General features: G+C 46.1%; 2 protein-coding genes across 2 annotated transcripts in view; one reads left to right on the top strand and one right to left on the bottom strand.

The window, feature by feature from the left end:
* Positions 1–5112, top strand: part of MRPS5 (mitochondrial ribosomal protein S5) — a 67654-nt gene extending 62542 nt beyond the window's left edge. Inside the window, exons 10-11 of the mRNA XM_075413426.1 lie at positions 2921–3057; positions 4531–5112. Of these exons, the coding sequence (XP_075269541.1) occupies positions 2921–3057; positions 4531–4755 (362 nt within the window). The 3' untranslated portion in view covers positions 4756–5112. The remainder of the gene's footprint in view (positions 1–2920; positions 3058–4530) is intronic.
* Positions 5113–12902: 7790 nt separating this feature from the next.
* MAL (mal, T cell differentiation protein (MAL blood group)) lies at positions 12903–16508 on the bottom strand. Its single transcript, XM_075444388.1, has 5 exons — positions 16360–16508; positions 16221–16290; positions 14563–14730; positions 14249–14386; positions 12903–13323 (listed from the first exon to the last, which is right to left on the bottom strand). Exons 1-5 carry the CDS (start codon positions 16506–16508, stop codon positions 13249–13251), a joined length of 600 nt encoding a protein of 199 aa, XP_075300503.1. The 3' UTR covers positions 12903–13248.
* Between the last annotated feature and the right edge of the window lie 819 nt (positions 16509–17327).

Consider the following 17327-nt stretch of genomic DNA (forward strand, 5'->3'; position numbering starts at 1 on the left):
AGTTGTTCTGCATTTAAGGAGCTGTCAAGGTGGTAAATTAGGTAATTTGGGCTATAATTTTTAAGATAACCATTTAGAAGAAACTTCAGTTTACTCTTCAATCTAATGAAGCAAAAACATGCACAGAGTGGGAGTAGCACAACTGAACTACACATTTGACCATGCATGTACAAACAAACAATGCTATTACTGTTAAATGGTGAAGGAAGCTTCACATTAGATGTTGTTATTTTCCTGTAGTGGAACACAGAATAAGACATACCTTCCCACCTCATTTGACATGTTACATTCATGAACCTCAGAAGCAAGAACAATCAGGGTCACCTTATGATTAATATTACCTCACCAGACTGTTGTCCTAATTTATTTCCATTTTTTATAGATTTGAGAAACAAAGTGCCTCTCAACTACTTTCTCTCTTTCCTGGGAGAGATGCTTTTGTAGCTGACATGCTACTATTGCCCTGCCCAGTGAGGCTTTTCCATTCAACTTACACAGTAAGAACGGCATATCACAGAATGGTTGAGGTTGGATGAGACCTGAAGGTTGTCTTGTCCAACCACCTGCTCAAACAGGGTCACACAGAGCAAGCTGCCCAGGACCGTGTCCAGACAGCTTTTGAGTATCTCCAAGGACAGAGACTCCACAGCCTCTGAGCGCAGCCTGCACCAGTGCTCGGTCACCCTCACTGTGAAAATGTGTTTACTGATGTTCAGACAGTACCTCCTGTGTTTCAGTTTGTGCTCATGGCCTCTTGTCCTGTCACTGGGCACCACTGAAAAGAGCCCGCTCCGTCCTTTTTGCACCCTACCTTGTCGTCCCCCCCCCCTCCCCCCCCATTTATTCAGCAGCAAGACTGTCCCGCAGAGTGGACTAATCAATAACCTGGCTTTTCAGCTTTTTAAGATAAATAGAGCTAGGCCACGTGAAACAAATCTCTCTGGGGAACAAAAGAGCAAAATTAGACTCCTCAAAAAATAACTCCGTCATTAAAATCTGGCAAGTCTAAGAAACCATTTGCAATTAATGCTAATGTACTGCAGTTGTGCACTCTAGCTAATATAACACTCTGTGGTGGAGATGACATACAAACTTCTGTTGTGTTTGTGGATTTTGAAATATGTTTGTCTCTTCTCCTCACTCACCTACAAATTTCAGGTTGTTACAGTTAAAAGCTTTTGTAATTTGGCCTGTGGTTTCATAGACACAGACAGAATTTTTTCAGCCTATGGTTTCACAGACACACACAAACTTTTGTTGATGATCTTATTGCTTTGAACAGTAAGTTGAAATCAAGTAAGTATTGCAACACTCATTTGTTCTTTAAGCTTGATTAAAATAATTGTTTTTTCTAGAAATATAGAGAATCTTTCCAATGTAATTTTAGCTCCAAGGAGTCTATTACCTTCTTTATCTCCATTCCCTGTCCTTCACGTTGTGCCACTAGTATAATAACAAAGTGTAATTCATGCCAGTTGGTGGGCCAGGAGAAAGGAAGTGATGACTCTGCATAGTGCCTTGATAATCTGTGCTGTCTTACTCTCTTGATAATGTATATTATTCTGCTAGCTTTTGTAAGCTGAAGGGGAAAAACATAACTTTTTCATGGCCGGTGACTAGTGGCTGTTATATTTTGCGTAGACTGTGGAGCTGGTGAATTGCTGTTGCTGATTCAGGAGACAAGTAACAGATTCACATTTTGGAGATCAACTGCAAAGTGTGAATTTGGTGTAAGTGGGTGCAATGATGCCTTTCTCAGTTTGCAGACAGCTTGAGTCTCACTTTCACTGCTCAAAGCTTTGCTTACCGAGAGCTGAATAAAATGAAGATGTGGTATTGTTATTTGGCTACCCAAAAGCCTGTGAGCAGCAAGAGACACCAGCGCCAGTGGGCACTCACCTTCTGTCCCAGCAGCTCTGTGTTCAGACCAGACTTTTCTGCTCATGCATTATTGCCCAGACACTTACTTGGACTTCCCTTTACCTTCGCTCCCCAATTTGTGCACCTGCTCTGTGTCTGATAGAGGTCTTAAAGGCAATCTCAGGCTTTAGGAAGGCACTGTAGAGCTCTCAGTCAGCAACAGTCTCCCTGGGAATGAGAGGTGCTGACATTGCTTCTACTGCGGGGTCCTTCTGGAAGGAAGTCCTAAGGACAGCAGTGCTTGAGCATACCAATTGTTTTGGGCAGTAACTTCACCACAGGAGACCAGTTTCAATCCCTCTATCGTGTATGTGAACCAGGATTTTAAAGTCAGATTTAACATCATTAGGAGTTACTGAAGCTGTCATTCAGCAGCTGATCACCTGAAGTTGCAAAGGAAGCGGTTTTGAAGCTATATAGGTATTGCTTATTAGAAGAGGCAGTCTTGGTCAGGATGCAGTTACATGTGGATTCTGTTCCCTTGTAATGGCTTCTTTTTAGTACTCTTTTAAGGAAACTTGTTGCCTTCCTTCTCTGCTTGTTGTTGTTATTACTAGTTGTGGGAAGTACTAGAGTGTTACTTTTCTGCTGAGCGGGAGAAAGAAATTGCCTTTTGTTTGGTGACCTTTCCCAGGGTGATGGGGTATGTCTGTGGAAGGTTCTTCTAAAGCTTCCAATGGTACTTCTAAGGAATACTACCCAAACCTGTGGTATTAAACAGTTCTTCAGGTTGCATTTTGTATGGTTTTATGTTTAGAGTTTATAGGTGGTGACATTTTCATTTGGTTTTGCAGTATGTTAAGTAAGGTATATTTAGTATAAAAAACCCATGATCTTTATGTTAGTATGGCTGCAAAGACTGGGAAGAATAGTCTTCGCAGAACGGTTTTGCCATTTTTAAGATATAATATCTTCTAACATTCTAGGTAACAAAAATAACTAAGCCAATTTCTATGCTTACAAATAATCACATAACGCTAATTTCTATATTTTTCCCCAGGGTATGGTCTTCGTTGCCACCGAGCTATCATCACCATCTGCAAACTAATTGGCATTAAAGACATGTACGCCAAGGTTTCTGGATCCAAAAACTTGATGAATGTTACCAGAGCTCTCTTTAAAGGCTTGACACAACAGGTAGGTTGCACCCTCAGTGGTTCTATATATTAGCTCTGGGGGACAGAACAGGGTGGATATTGTAATAGTTTATGGTCAAACAGTTTATATTCTAGGCTTAAAATGAAGTAATTTTCCAAAGATTAGACAAAATCAGCATGTGAGTAATTCCTCAGCAGTTGTACAAAGTTGTCCAGTCAGAAACAGCTGTATGTAACTCTGCTTGTTCCACAGCAAAGTGCTTCCGGGAGACATCTGAATTTCTGGGCTTTCATTCGTCGTGTTTTTGGTGACATTTGAAAAATTATGAGCAGAGGAAGTTGTGGCCCAGCTTTGGTTGCTGCTGCTTGTTTGTCTGCGTTCTAAGTTTTCCTTGCCCAAGGACCAAACGTCACAGCTGCTTCTATTGCTAGTATAATTAAGATCTCTGAAGTAAGTTAGGGAGGTGATGTCATTTCCTCTAACTCAAAGTGCTCACAATGGAGATGTCTCTGTCTGAGCCAGCTGCCTGTAGTCGATGGAAAGATCCAACATGCAGCATTTCATCTGGCTTCCTGTGAACACCAGCCTTAGGATGAGTCAGTCCTTTGGAAATTCCTGGTTATCTCATTTGGTTGTAGAGTCTTGGTAGCTGCCAGGATGTAGCTGCTTACATTCCCAGTATATCCCTGTAAAGCTGTAGTTGTCAGATCTGTCACCCCGTTCCAGCCAACTTTTTCAGTTTAGCATCAGGAGGGGAGAGGGTTATGATTCTCTTTGCACAATGAGATAGTTACAGATACTTGTCCATATCTGAGGTTAATCAGACTTGAGGAAGTCTGCCATACATTTTCAATACATTGTCTCTAATAAGTCTTCGACAGAATGAATAAAAGCATAGAAGAGCCTGCTATATAGATTATTGCTTTGAGAGATGTGCACTTAATATATTTTCTTGACTGCCCTGAATGGGAAAAATTTCCTGTTCCCAGTAGACATTTATTCTGTAAAAATCTGAGTGTTAATGAAACAACCTGTATGCAAGGAAGAGGTATAGTTGTTAAAATAATGTTAAATTCATATCATTATATTAGCTAATATTACCTGTCAGGGCAGTAATAAGCACTACGCTGTTGTCAAAGCGTAATTTATATCCATATAAAGGCATAAAAACATTACTGCATGCTATTAACATGCCAACATGCATCCTTATTAACAGGATGTGTTTTTCTGGCCAGATGCTTTCCAGAAGGAAGGTCCTCTAGGATGACATTGTAATGCTAGTATATCTGCAGTGCAGCTATCTGAATTCCTGCTGCCTATGCAGTTAGCTCATTTGAAACCCATGAGGATGAGCCTGACGAATCATTTAATTTACTCAGTGTTTAAACTGTTTATTAGTAAATTACTTTTTTTTTTTTTTCCCCTACCCCATATACCATGTAGAGCTCGACCTGAAGCAAACCAGTATTGTGCATCATTGCTTTGATTGTCTTTTCTCTTTCCTGCTCCCAGGAGACTCACCAACAGTTAGCGAACCAGAAGAGTCTCTATGTAGTGGAGTTCCGGGAGGAGCAGGGCCCTCTGCCCATCGTCGTGGCACTGCCTGAGGGGACTGTCCGCGAGGATCCTGAGCCTGAAGATGAGGTTCCAGACACAAAGCTGGAGTGGAGTGATGTGCGAGAAGCTCAGGGAATGAAGAAATCTCCCTGGGTAAATGTCAGACGGACAATATGGTAAAAGCTTCAGTCCCTCTATCTCTTCTGCTCAGAGATGCAACTGGGAAAGATCAGCCCAAGCGGACAGGCTGTCTAAGCTTACGTTTCGGAGGAGGGCACCAGCTCTCTTATGCCATTCATATTGTTGCTCCCATTGGTACCATTTAGTAACACTGCTCTCCTACAGTTCTTCCAACCACTGTTCAACTATGGGCATTCAGACATAAACAGCCAGTGAATGGGACTTTGACTTCAAGCATGCATTTGCTCGATTCCTGAAGATGATGTTTAATCAACAGATCCTGTGTTTCTTTTGCAAGCTCTTGGGAGACTATTGAAAAGATAAGATTGTGAAGGCAATAAAGAATGCTCAGAATGAGTTTGTCGAGGTCTTTTTCACAAAATGCCAGCAAGGAGCAACAGTGGGAGTTAATGTGTGCACTCTCCATCTCCCTCCCTAGGCTCTCTCATGGTGTTGGAACTGCAAGATCAGAAGGTGTAAGTTGTGTGTCTTCTGGTGGGGGGTAAGGAGGCAAGGTGAGGGTGGGCAACAGCTGGATTTGTGGAAACACTGTTCATGCAAGTGGGGGAGTTCCCCAAGTGAAGCAGAGCCCAAATACCTGAGGACAGCCATCCTACAGCTCCTCTGGGATATTGCAGTGTTTTGACTGGCGTTGGAAGTCCAATCTAAAACCTGCAATCCAACAGTCATCCTCTGCATGTGTGCTGGGATAAGACCTAACTTCATTTTCTGCCGATGTGGTACTGAGCACAGTAGAGTCTTGGACCCTATCCAGAACTCAGAAAGTGCTACAGCTGTCAGAGGATTAAAGGAGAAAGTCCATGATATACACCAGCCTCTGACCGTAGATCGGGTAAACTCCCTCATGTAGCAGATCTCTAACTGAAGCATGCAGAGGTAGGTGCTAGATGCTAGCTGAGCTCACTGATTGGAGGATCCATCACCAGGTCCCACTAGAAGCTAAACAGACTCTGCATCCACATGCTAGGACACAACGCTCTACTTGGCAACTCCATGTTTTTTTCCTGGGCATGGCAAAGGAGACAAACAATGTTTAATCACAAAGTATTAGAGCAGGCCAGGCTATTAAAGCAATTCAGGACTTAACTTCTGTGCCTCCCGGTCTGTGAGTGCTTATCATGGCATTTCTCTCTATGCCAAAAGGTGCTTGTACCGCCTGTTTTACTTCAAGACCAGCCTGGAAATCTACATTTGAAGTTCTAATGTTAAAGACATTTAGGAGCAATATTTTGCATTGACTTCAATGCAGGTTTCTAAAGACGGCAGTCACGTACATACAAAGAGGCATGGTGAATTTGAGTTTTATCTCGCTGTGGTAATGAAGATTCTAATTCAGAGGCCTTACCTGCTCAGCAGTTGGCTGAAGGCTTTATTCCTGTTCACCAGCTCGATATAAATCCACCTTCAATAGAATGCAGTTTTCAGTTTGCAAATTTTCTTGTAAGCAGCATATCCAACTACTGTTTGAGAATGTCTGCTCATGTTTAGCTTGCATCTTACTGTTCAGCAAAATGAAGAATGAATCATAGAAGCAGAATAGTTTGGATTGGAAGGGACCATTAAAGGTCGTCTAGTCCCACTCCCCTGCAGTGAGCAGGGACATCTGGATCAGGTTGCTCAGAGCCCCATCCAACCTGACCTTGAAAGTTTCCAGGGATGGAGCATCTGCCACCTCTCGGGGCAATCTGTGCCAGTGTCTCACCACCCTCATAGTAAAAAATTCTGTCCTTATATCTAGTCTACATTTGCCCTCTTTTAGTTTAAAGCCATTATCCCTTGTCCTATTGTAATAGGTCCTGCTAAGAAGTTTGTTCCCCATCTTTCTTAGAACCACCCTCTAAGTACTGAAAGGCCGCTATAAGGTCTCCCCACACCCTTCTCTCCTCCAGGCTGAACAGCCCCAACTCTCTCAGCCTTTCCTCACAGGAGAGGTGCTCCAGCCCTCGGATCATTTTTGTGGCCCTCCTCTGGACCTGCTCCAACAGGTCCATGTCTTTTCTCTGCTGAGGGCTCCAGAGCTTTACGTAGCACTCTAGGTGGGATCTCACCACAGCAGAGTAGAGGGGCAGAATCACCTCCCTCGACCTGCTGGCCATGCTGCTTTTGATGCAGCCCAGGATGCATTTGGCCTGCTGGGCTGTGAGCACACAGTGGCTCATGTCAAGCTTTTCATCCACCAGTACCCCCAAGCCCTTCTCCTCAGGGCTGCACTCAATCCCTTCATCCTCCAGCCTGTATTGGTACTGGTTTCATCAGTAGGCTCCCCTTGATCAGGTGGTCTGTAGTAAATACCAACCACAAGGTTTCCTTTGTTACCTCAGTCTTTGATTCTTGCCCGTAAGCTTTCTACCTGCTCATGGCTATTCTGCAGAGACAACTCTTCACACTCTGTTTCTTCATATACAGGGCAATGCCTCTGCCCAGCTTTCCCTTGCCTGCCCTGGCTACAGCGTGTAGCCATTGACAGCTGCACTCCGGTTATGGGATTCGCCCCACCAAGTTTCAGTAATGGCAAGTAGGTCATAGCTTTCTAGCAGCACAGTGGCTTCCCACTCCTCCTGTTTTTTGCCCATGCTGCATGCACTGGTGTAGAGGCGCTTCAGCTGGGCTGTTGGCCATGTCACCTTTTTAGAGGAACAACCCCTAATACCTTGGAGGTATTTCACTGGTGTTTCCCTGTTGGCCCCTATTACCTGACGAGCCCCTGGCTCATCGCTGTAAGAATTCAGGTGTGCTTCGATAAGCACAAACCTGCATAAACCTGGGCCAAGGGAATCAAATCTTGTTGCATTTAGATGACCTTCACTTTGCCTCTGTCATTGCAGAAACAGTGAGCTGAAGGGAGTTGGCTCTGCCACTGACCCAAAACAGCCTCAGCCTGGGTAGTAGAGAGAGCCTAAAGTGACTAACTGGATCAGCTGTTGGTCATTTCCTTACCTGTGTTGCAGTGAGCAGATGGATCATGCCAGCATTTTCTCTCTTCTCAGAATCAGGAATAAGGTGTGTGTCAGTAGCAGGTGGTTGCATCTGCACTTGGAGATGTCCTGCTGCTTCCTTGCACTCTGTTCTTGCATTTCCTCACCCAACAGATATGGAAAAGCCTCCCATATTCTGGCCTAAGATCAATGATGGTATCACAGGAGATCATACGAGGCCAGTGCTGCACAAAAATTTGGGATGTGTGCGATGTCAACATCTCCTGCAATGCCCCATCTGCATAGTGGGATGAGATGGTAGAACTGGGCAGGCCCTTGTGTGATCTTGGGAAGGGCTGGAGAAACACAGGCCATAGGTACAGGTCCCTACCTAGCAGCACCCAATGCAGAGAAAGTTGTGAAGTCCAGCTCTGCCCAGCTGACCTGGACCTGAATACTGTTCCTTGTGCAACCCAGACTGACATCTCGCACCACATTTTCGCGGCTTGTGAGGTGCATAGGCCATCACTCAGCACAAGGGTCCCAACCTGTCTTTTGTGGGTAGAAATCTGCAAACAGACATCTCCCTTGGTGGTCACTCAGTAATTTCTGTTCTCACTGCTAGTGCAGGGTAAAACAATACATGGTTCTCAGTGGATCTTTTCTCCATCAGCCAAAGCACCAGGAAGTGTCTGACTGACTTCTAGCTGGTGCCTGCAAGAGAATCAACACAAGCCTTGCAGGTCCACTTTGTGTGCTAGTGGAAATGAGGAGCTGCAAGGTAAGAAAGTGGTAGGGTGAATGTCATTTGCATTTTCAGAACTTAAAGGAAGTCATGTGGTAACCTGATCTCCCTCTTTCCCCAAGGTCTGCACAGTAGCTACACTTGTGTCTACTCCCATGAGGGTCTTCAGGACTTCTCTGCCTTGCCTGTGCTCTCTGGAGGAGGTTTAGGGCTCTTCTTGGACCCACAGAACACTAACTTATGTTTCAGTCAGGAATAAGGCATTTCCATCCCTGTCCTCAAAGCAAATGGGGTTTCAATGCTTGATTCTGTTAGCATAAGGGAGACTGAAGAGCTGGAGGAGACCATGGCCTTGGTGTGAAGATTAGAGGTGGGGAACGGACCATAGGTGGGTCAGGAGAGGGGGAGGCAGACTGAGCAGGCCGTGAATCAGACTCTGCCACAGACCCACATGGAGCTTTGATCTCTCCATAGAAGTCATCTTTTGTGGGTTTCCTGTTTTCACAAGTTTGTTCATGTTAATATAGATGCTTGTATTAGTTTTACCCAGCATACAGTTTGCTCATCACTCGCAGATAAAGCTGACAGTAAAATGACAAACGTAAGGAACTCTTGCATTTTTCATGGAGCTGCCATAATTTTCTGTGAAGTTTCTTTGCTTTCAGACAAAGAAAATTCTTCTCCTACAATTCAGGAGAAGATGGAAGTGCTTCTAACTCATTGCATCACTGGAGGCAAGGTATCCAATATACAAATATTTAAGGAACAGCTAACATTACGGTTAAGAAGCTATTTAATTAAGCAAGAGCAACCAAGATTACAATCTGGGCATGTTTAATGAATGATATGTTTGTAGCATTGTTTTTTATCACAGGAGCTGAGGTTTTTCCTGCCTTGAAGTGGATTGTTTGTTTTAACTAAAGTCTATTTGCCTGCTCTCTAGAGTAGAGGCCTGCAGACCTCCTTGATTTGCTGAGGAAGCTGGAGGAGAAGAGCAGAGATGAAACTCCAGTTACACTGGCAGTTGAAAGCTGGTGGTGGCTGCAGGGATGCAAAAGGCCCACTGTTTTTAACAGTGTGATGGGATTTGTAAGTGCTCTGAAAAAAAGGGCTGATTTGTGGCTTTTTAAATGGGCTGCTCCATCTAGTTACATCTGCAAGGGATCCCAGGGATGGGGAGGATGAATGAAATGGCATGAGGAGGATGCTGTTGGAGACGAAGTGCCAGTCTGGGGGGATTTGGAAATTACTGAGCAAACACAGTGCCTGGGATGGAGCAGCCCCATGTATCGGGCCAGACTGGGAGCAGCTCTGGAGGCAAGAACTGCAGGTGCCTTGTGGTCAACAAACAGCCAGGGCCAACGGTGTGCAAGCAGCACCCAGCAGAGCCAGCCATCTCACATTCTGGGGAGCCACACTCATATGCAATTAACCCCAGACAAGTATCTCCATGGCAAAAGGATCAAGCCTGCAGTGTTCATCGTGCCCAATGTTTCCGGTGGGATGACAGCAAATTCTCAGGCCAACGCTATCCTCAGGGCTCTCTGTGGAGACGAGACCTGGTGCACATATGGTAGATGGTTCATAAGTCCTGGGAGATCCTCTGGGCAGCATCTTTCCCTTCAAAAGCATTGAGGTGTGCCTTTTTCTAGGCAGCTGCCTTGGGCTGGCCAGCTTCCAGGGCATGTAGGTCTTCATGGCCATACTGAGACAATAGGAGTGATGGGCAATGGGATCTCAGGGTGGTTTTTTCATTTTATTTTTCTCTTCTTTCCACCATGCAGGGAACATGCATATTGCTGCAAGTCTCGTGGCACCTGACAGGTGCAATTCAACAGCCTGGTGCAGTAAAGCCACACCTTGCTGTGTCTCTGTCCTATGCTGGGGGCTCAGCAGCCCTGTGCCAAGCAGGGACGCTCGTTCACCTACAAGCTGTTCAGCTGCATGGGATTGAAGCTGCAGCCACGCTGGGAGGATTGCAAAGGTGCAGCACTGCTTTGTGTCAGTTTATTTGGATGCTCTTGACCCTGTGGTGGCCCTTCGCTCTGCCCAGCCCCCCCCAGGCAAAGACACGGCCCAGATTACACTGGGGCCACAGGGCCTCCCTCCCAATGCCACGTCCACAACCTTGCCCGAGCCGTCTCCCCAGCTGCGCTGGGACTGATGAGCACTCCCGTGCCAGCAGCCCCTGGCTGGTTTTTTCCAGTGCTGGTTTACGGCAAGGTTATGCTAATGCTGGGGGGGGGGAGGTATCTCAGCAAACCAGGTGGGGCCAGAAGGAAAGGGACGAGAAAGTGAACTAGTGCAGACTGGTGTAAAGTGGTATGTGGCTTAGAAGGGAGAAGCAAAGGGCAAAGCAAGGCAGAAAGAATTGGGGAGGAGAGATGGGAGCCCTGCCAAGACCTAGGCTGCAAATGTGATGGCCACAAGGCACAGGGACATGGATGTGAGAGGACAGACAGCACTGCTTGGCACAGAGGTGCTGGCCACATCTGGGTGCAGAAGGTGGACAGAGATATCTCATCCCAGGGTCCAGGGTATGACCCCAAATACCTGCCTATTGTAAACAGATCCAAACAGAAAGGTGTCTTTGTGTTTTAATGCTGAATTCAGAGGTGTGAATAAAAGCAGGGCAAATCTGGGCAGTAACTTACACACACACACCCCGTGATGATGTGATGTTTAAACCAGTTTCAACAGGTACACATTAAATCTTCAGAACCAACTGCCATTGTCTGAAGTGGCTATGAGTTCCCTCCCTCCTCTGAAAAGGGGTTTCTTTTTCCACCTCGGTTGCTATCAGCTTGCTTCTGTCACACTAACATAAGCAAAACAGGTCAGGCTGGTTTTCAGTAAGGAAAAAAACAAGAAAAAAATCAAATGTTTTCCTCATATTGCAATTAAAAATTTTCAACTTGAACTCCTGGTCACAGCTCAGAAGTCGCCTCTGAATCTGAAGCAACAGAGGTGCCTCTAAGTCAATTTTTATTTCCCTTCCATTCTTCAGTCCTTGTTATTATGCAGCAACTGCAGACTCAAAATGGAAGCATTTTTTTGCACCACCACCTGGAAGGGCTAATTTGGTACCTCTGTTTATTAAGCACATGTAATATGTGAAACCACCCCTTCTTGGGTCTAAACCCTGTTTAAATTAACTCACTGTTGTGGTTTAACCCCAGCCGGCAACTAAGCCCCCCACAGCCACTTGCTCACTTTCTCTGGTGGGATGGGGAAGAAAATAGGAAGGGTAAAAGTAAGAAAAATCATGGGTGGAGATAAAGCCAGTTTAATAGGTAAAGAAAAAGCTGCACGTACAAGCAAAGCAAAACAAGGAATTCATTTGCTAGTTCCCACCAGCAGGCAGGTGTTCGGCCAGCTCTGGGAAAGCAGGGTTCCATCACGCATAACAGTTACTTGGGAAGACAAATGCTGTGACTCCAAACGTCCCCTCTTCTTCCTTCTTTCCCCCAGCTTTTATTGCTGAGCATGACATCATATGGTATGGAATGTCCCTTTGGTCAGTTTGGGTCGGCTGTCCCGGCTGTGGCCTCTCCAGCTTCTTGTGCACCCTCAGCCTGCTCAATGGCAGGGTGGTGTGAGAGGCAGAAAAGGCCTTGATGCTCCGCAAGCACTACTCAGCAATAACGAAAACATCCCTGAATTATTAACACTGTTTTCAACACAAATCTAAAACATAGCCCCATACTAGCTACTGTGAAGAAAATTAACTCTGTCCCAGCCAAAACCAGAACATTCCCTCAGGCTAACACCGGAGTAATTTAGGCATTCAGATAAACATCATCACTGAGATTAACCTGAGTTGGTTTAGGCCCTGGCCCTGGCTACAGAGCTCCACAGGCTCTCCTTGCTAGAAAAGCGCTTTCATTCATGCCCAAGTCTGTGCCTCCTCCCTAGGTATTGCCCTGTTACAGTGCAGTGCTCCTGAGGGTGCACAGGGCTGTGTACCCATGTGCAGCAAAGGGGAAATAGCAACAATGACTGTTCTCTCTTTGCAAAATTACAGCAAACCCATCTTTATTAGCGACATAGTGCTGGTGTATGTTGAGGGTAGCCATGCACCAAAGAGAAGAGTTGATTGCCTCTGCTTATTCAAGATGTTACTCTAATCATCCATATAATTCTCCTACAGTGTACTGCGTAACTTCTAAGTTGTATTTTGTAGGGGGATTAATGACAGCAGTAATTCCTGGTGTTATGTGTGTGCCTCGTAACTCAGCAACACCCTTCAGGCGTTGCAATAACTCCTATTTCCCCTGAGGCAAGTTAAATATTGCCCCTGTTTCTCATCACAAATCAGTGATGGCATTTCCAGAAACTGCATGAAAATGTTCTTTTGGCACAGCAGGTTTAGGGAGGGGAACAGGCTTACATGGATGGGCGGCAATTAAAATGACACGGTTTCATACTCATGCTCTTTAGTGCTGGTTGTTCAGGCTTCCCCTGATAGCAATAACAACCCTGGAGGCATAAAGGTGTGGTTCATGGAGATTTTAGCACTTTGAACCCAATTATATTACTCTTTTTAAAGCTGGATATTTTTCTATTTGGGACCCAGTTTCCAGCATCAAACTGTACCCAACCCAGAAGAGGCTGAAGGGAAACAGATTGTGCCAGGATATAGCTTTCTCTGGCAGGCTCTTTGTCTTCATTGCCGTGGTCCCATATAAAAAGCTGCTTGTTTATAGTATGTACATTGAAAAACAAAACCCACACCCAGCTTGGAAACTGCAGTCGTTGAACAGCTTTCGTGTTCATGGGGTGACCACAAGACACACTTGTGAGAGGAGGCTCTTAGGATGATTTCCATCGCCGGAGTGAGTACACTTTGTGGATCACGTACATCAAGGTAGCTAAGAATGCGAATACCTACAACGGAAGAACACATCAGCCAGTTAACTTTTTATTATATGGCGTGAGTTCCTGCACTGAGCAAACACTTTGTGATGCATTGTATTTCTATTGACTCTTGCGTGTTTGGAGACAGAATCATAGAATCACAGAATGTTCGGGGTTAGAAGGGACCTCTGTGGGTCCTCTAGTCCAACCCCCCTGCCGAAGCAGGGTCTCCTACAGCAGGCTGCACAGGACCTTGTCCAGGCAGGTCTTGAATATCTCCAGAGAAGGAGACTCCACAACCTCCCTGGGCAGCCTGTTCGAGGGCTCCATCACCCTCAGAGGGAAGTTCTTCCTCGTGTTCAGACGGAACATCCTATGCTTCAGTTTGTGCCCATTGCCCCTTGTCCTGTCACCGGGTACCACTGAAAAGAGTTGAAAAGAGAGGCCCCATCCTCCTGACACCCACCCTTGAGATATTTATAAGCATTTATAAAGTCCTCTCTCAGCCTTCTCTTCTTCGGGCTAAACAATCCCAGCTCCCTCAGCCTTTCCTCATAGGAGAGATACTCCAGTCCCCTCATCATCCTCGTAGCCCTCCATTGGACTCTCTCTAGTAGCTCCTCATCTTTCTTGAAGTGGGGAGCCCAGAACTGGACACAGTACTCTAGATGGGGCCTCACTAGGGCTGAGTAGAGGGGAAGGAGAACTTCCCTCGACCTGCTGGCCACACTCCTTTTGATGCATCCCAGGATCCCATTGGCCTTCTTGGCAGCCAGGGCACACTGCTGACTCATGGTTAACTTGTGGTCCACCAGGACACCCACATTCATGCATAGTGGGACTGGGACCAGTTTATCTCTCCCTCCATGAATGGTTGGTGCAAGTAAAGATTTTCCCTTGAGGCCACTCCACAGTCACCTCCTCCTTTTCCTTCCCCTGCTTGCCAGGCACTCACCACAGCAGCGATGTTCTCCTGGTAGGTGATCATGATCACAGGGTCAGCAGACGACTCGCTGATGCCAATGGTGAAGAAGGCTTCCAACACAGAAGCGCTGAGGTAGAACAGAGCTGCTGTCTCCTGGCAGATAACATCCTAAGAAACAAGGATCGCACAATCATTTCCAAGGAGGGAGCACACTGTGAAGGGGAAAGAAAAGGAACCCACACAAGCAAGCCCCAGCGTGTGATTTGGAGTGCAGCAAAGGAGACAATTGTCTACCAGTGATACCAGTGAGGGGAGGGGCCTTGAGGTTTGTCACATCCACTTACCAAGGTGACCCAGGAGCTGCTGCCCCCATGTGCCCCACAGACATAGAGGCACAGGAGAGTGGTGGACATGATGAAGCAGAACACAGAGACAAACATGACCCAGCCTTGCAGCATGGGAAATGGGACCTTCGAGGATGCCACCAGGATCCAGACAAGGCCCCCAAAGACCTGCAAATGAAAGTGGGAGAGAAGGCGAGCATGGTATAAATTGGCTTATCCAGAGAAGAGCCAAAAGCCATGTGCCTCTGGCACTAGCACTGCACATGGCAATAGCCCAGGGATGCCTTCGAGTTCCTCTCAGCCTCCAGTGGAAACTGGTATTTAGCTGGGAGCATCTGCCTCTGATCTTCACCCAAAAAAAGCTTCGCTGCAGCCCTGCCTCTTGATGTCACTATCATTCGTGGCGTCCCCACATCAGTGTGCTCAGGAGGCTGGTTCAGACGTTTTTGAAGGCTGGTTTTGATGAACAGGGAGGCTTATTTCAGAAGGGCATGTTGCTTCACACCCAGTGTAGCAGAAAGGAGTGGTGTCAAACCCAGCACACTTGCACAAACAGCAGAGACATGTGGCCTCATGACATGGCCACAGCCATGGCCTTAATGAAGGCCACGTGCAAATGGCACCCTGAAAGGAGAGAAAACAGGCTGAAGAGAGGTAACACGGCCAGTTTTACTCTCTGAGGTAGGGGAAACAAAGTTGAGGCTCCCAGCTCCTCCTGGGAAGGGGGAGCCCTCCGCACAAGAAGGACATGGATCTGTTGCAGTGAGTCCAGAGGAGGCCCACAAAAATGGTCAGGGGGCTGGAGCACCTCTCCAGTGAGGAAAGGCTGAGAGAGCTGGGGCTGTTCAGCCTGGAGAAGAGAAGGCTCTCTGGAAACCTTATTGCAACCTTCAAGTACTTAAAGGAGGCCTATAGGAAAGATGGGGAAAATCTTTTTTGCAGGGCCTGTTGTGACAGCAGAAGGAGTGATGGTTTTAAACTAAGGGAGGGTAAATTTAGACTAGATATAAGGAAGAAATTTTTCACTATGATGTTGGGGTCAATGTAGTTTGAGAGTTAGCTTGACTAGGCCGCTTAAGCAAAACAGTTAGCATAGCTGGACAGGCCGCTGGAAAGGACAGCTAAGAATAACAATTGAGAAAGTTCTGATAGTGCACATGATGTGGGTTAGCAAAAACAAGATGTGTTCAAGCACGTGGAGGCGGTCTGTTGCTATTGGCGTTAGTGCATAGTTACCAATCATAAGAGAATATGGGGTGCATGAACAGCGCGTGATTTATGTCTGTAGCCTATTCAAATAAGCGTGATCGCGTGTGCAGATATGAAAAATGTATATAACCACGCAAGCAGTGCAATAAATCGAATCGACTGTGCATTGTATCGATGTGTGACAGTCATTCCTGTCCCTGCATGGATGCTGAAACTCGGCACTATGAGTGTGGTAAAACACTGAACAGGTTGCCCAGAGAGGTGGTAGATGCCCCACCCCTGGAATGTTCAAGGCCAGGTTGGACAGGGCTCAGAGCAACCTGTTCTAGTTGCAGGGGGGGCTGGGCTAGATGACCCCTAAAGGTCCCTTCTATGATTCTATGACTTGTATTGCTGCTCCAGCTGTTTGAGTCATCCTGCGCTGGCTACACCAGAGCAGTGCAAGGTACCAACTGCTGGTCTGGTAGCAGGTGGGCTCTCATTCTTCTCAGCCAGTCTTGGGAGTTTGCTATGGGTTTTCTGGTGGGGTGGAGAACACAAGGACAGCTATATTTAGGTTCCATCTTTTCTCCACCAGCAGATTCCTACACAAGAGGATGAAAGCACAATGTCCAGTGTTGCGGGGTGTCTGAGCTGTAAGTAGTGTCTTTGCACTCAAATGCACTCAGCAGCTTTTCTCTGCTACAGATCAGCCCAGTTGTTTCTTGAACCTGTACAAAGTTTAGTCTAGGTAGCATCCTATGATGGCTTGCTGCTCAGTTGAACCCACACTGTGTGGAGACCGGTGCTACTGTGGGGACCTGTCCCTCACCACCAGCTGGTCTTGGATTTGTGGGCAAATCTCCAGAGGTAAGAGACCCTCAATGACACTTAAGATCATTCTGATCGCCACTGTATCCCAGGCCAGCATTTGCCAGCATCCAAGTGCCAACTCATACAAATCATAGCATTTCCACTTCCTCAAAGGCATATTTCAAATGGAAAAAAAGTTTCTGATTTATGATACTCAGAAAATGTCACATCATTACATCATTTGTGTCACCCCACGCTTGTAGGAAAGTTCGTTGGCTACATTACACATATTGATATATTAAATCAATGCTGTTGTTGAGACCTTGCAAATACTTGAGTGAAAATAGGTTGTCCAAAGCACCGCTGTTTTGCTGCCTTTTGTAACAATCGAAGACCAACACTTGAACACTAATCCAGTCCCTGTAACAACTCATGTGGTGACACCATGAGTGCGTTGCAGCTAAAGATCCTGGAGAAAACCTTGCTGTTGCTCCATTAAAATCCAACACAACTGGGGTGAGATATGAGGTTGGGGGAAGAACTATCACTTCGCATTTCTTACCACTCCCCATCACTCCTTTCTGCAGAATGTGGTGTCTCACTCAGGCAAGTATGTTCACCATGATTTGATTATTGACTTTGGTTTTACAATGCTGCTGTTCAGCAGACTCATAAAAATGAGGAAAAGGTCAAGAGGCTTTCAATAACAACCCACAGCAGGTTAGGGACAGCAGTCTATGAAAAAGTTATGTTTTACCTTACTA

Source organism: Opisthocomus hoazin, chromosome 2, assembly GCF_030867145.1.
Source record: "Opisthocomus hoazin isolate bOpiHoa1 chromosome 2, bOpiHoa1.hap1, whole genome shotgun sequence".
In the NCBI taxonomy this organism is placed as follows: domain Eukaryota; kingdom Metazoa; phylum Chordata; class Aves; order Opisthocomiformes; family Opisthocomidae; genus Opisthocomus; species Opisthocomus hoazin.

Coding starts and splice junctions, on each gene's coding strand:
- MAL (XM_075444388.1), bottom strand. CDS start 16,508: ATGCTACCTAGACTAAACTTTGTACAGGTTCAAGAAACAACTGGGCTG. Junction 14,387..14,562: donor GCAGCTCCTGGGTCACCTTG/GTAAGTGGATGT, acceptor CTTGTTTCTTAG/GATGTTATCTGCCAGGAGAC. Junction 13,324..14,248: donor AGGAGAACATCGCTGCTGTG/GTGAGTGCCTGG, acceptor CTTCCGTTGTAG/GTATTCGCATTCTTAGCTAC.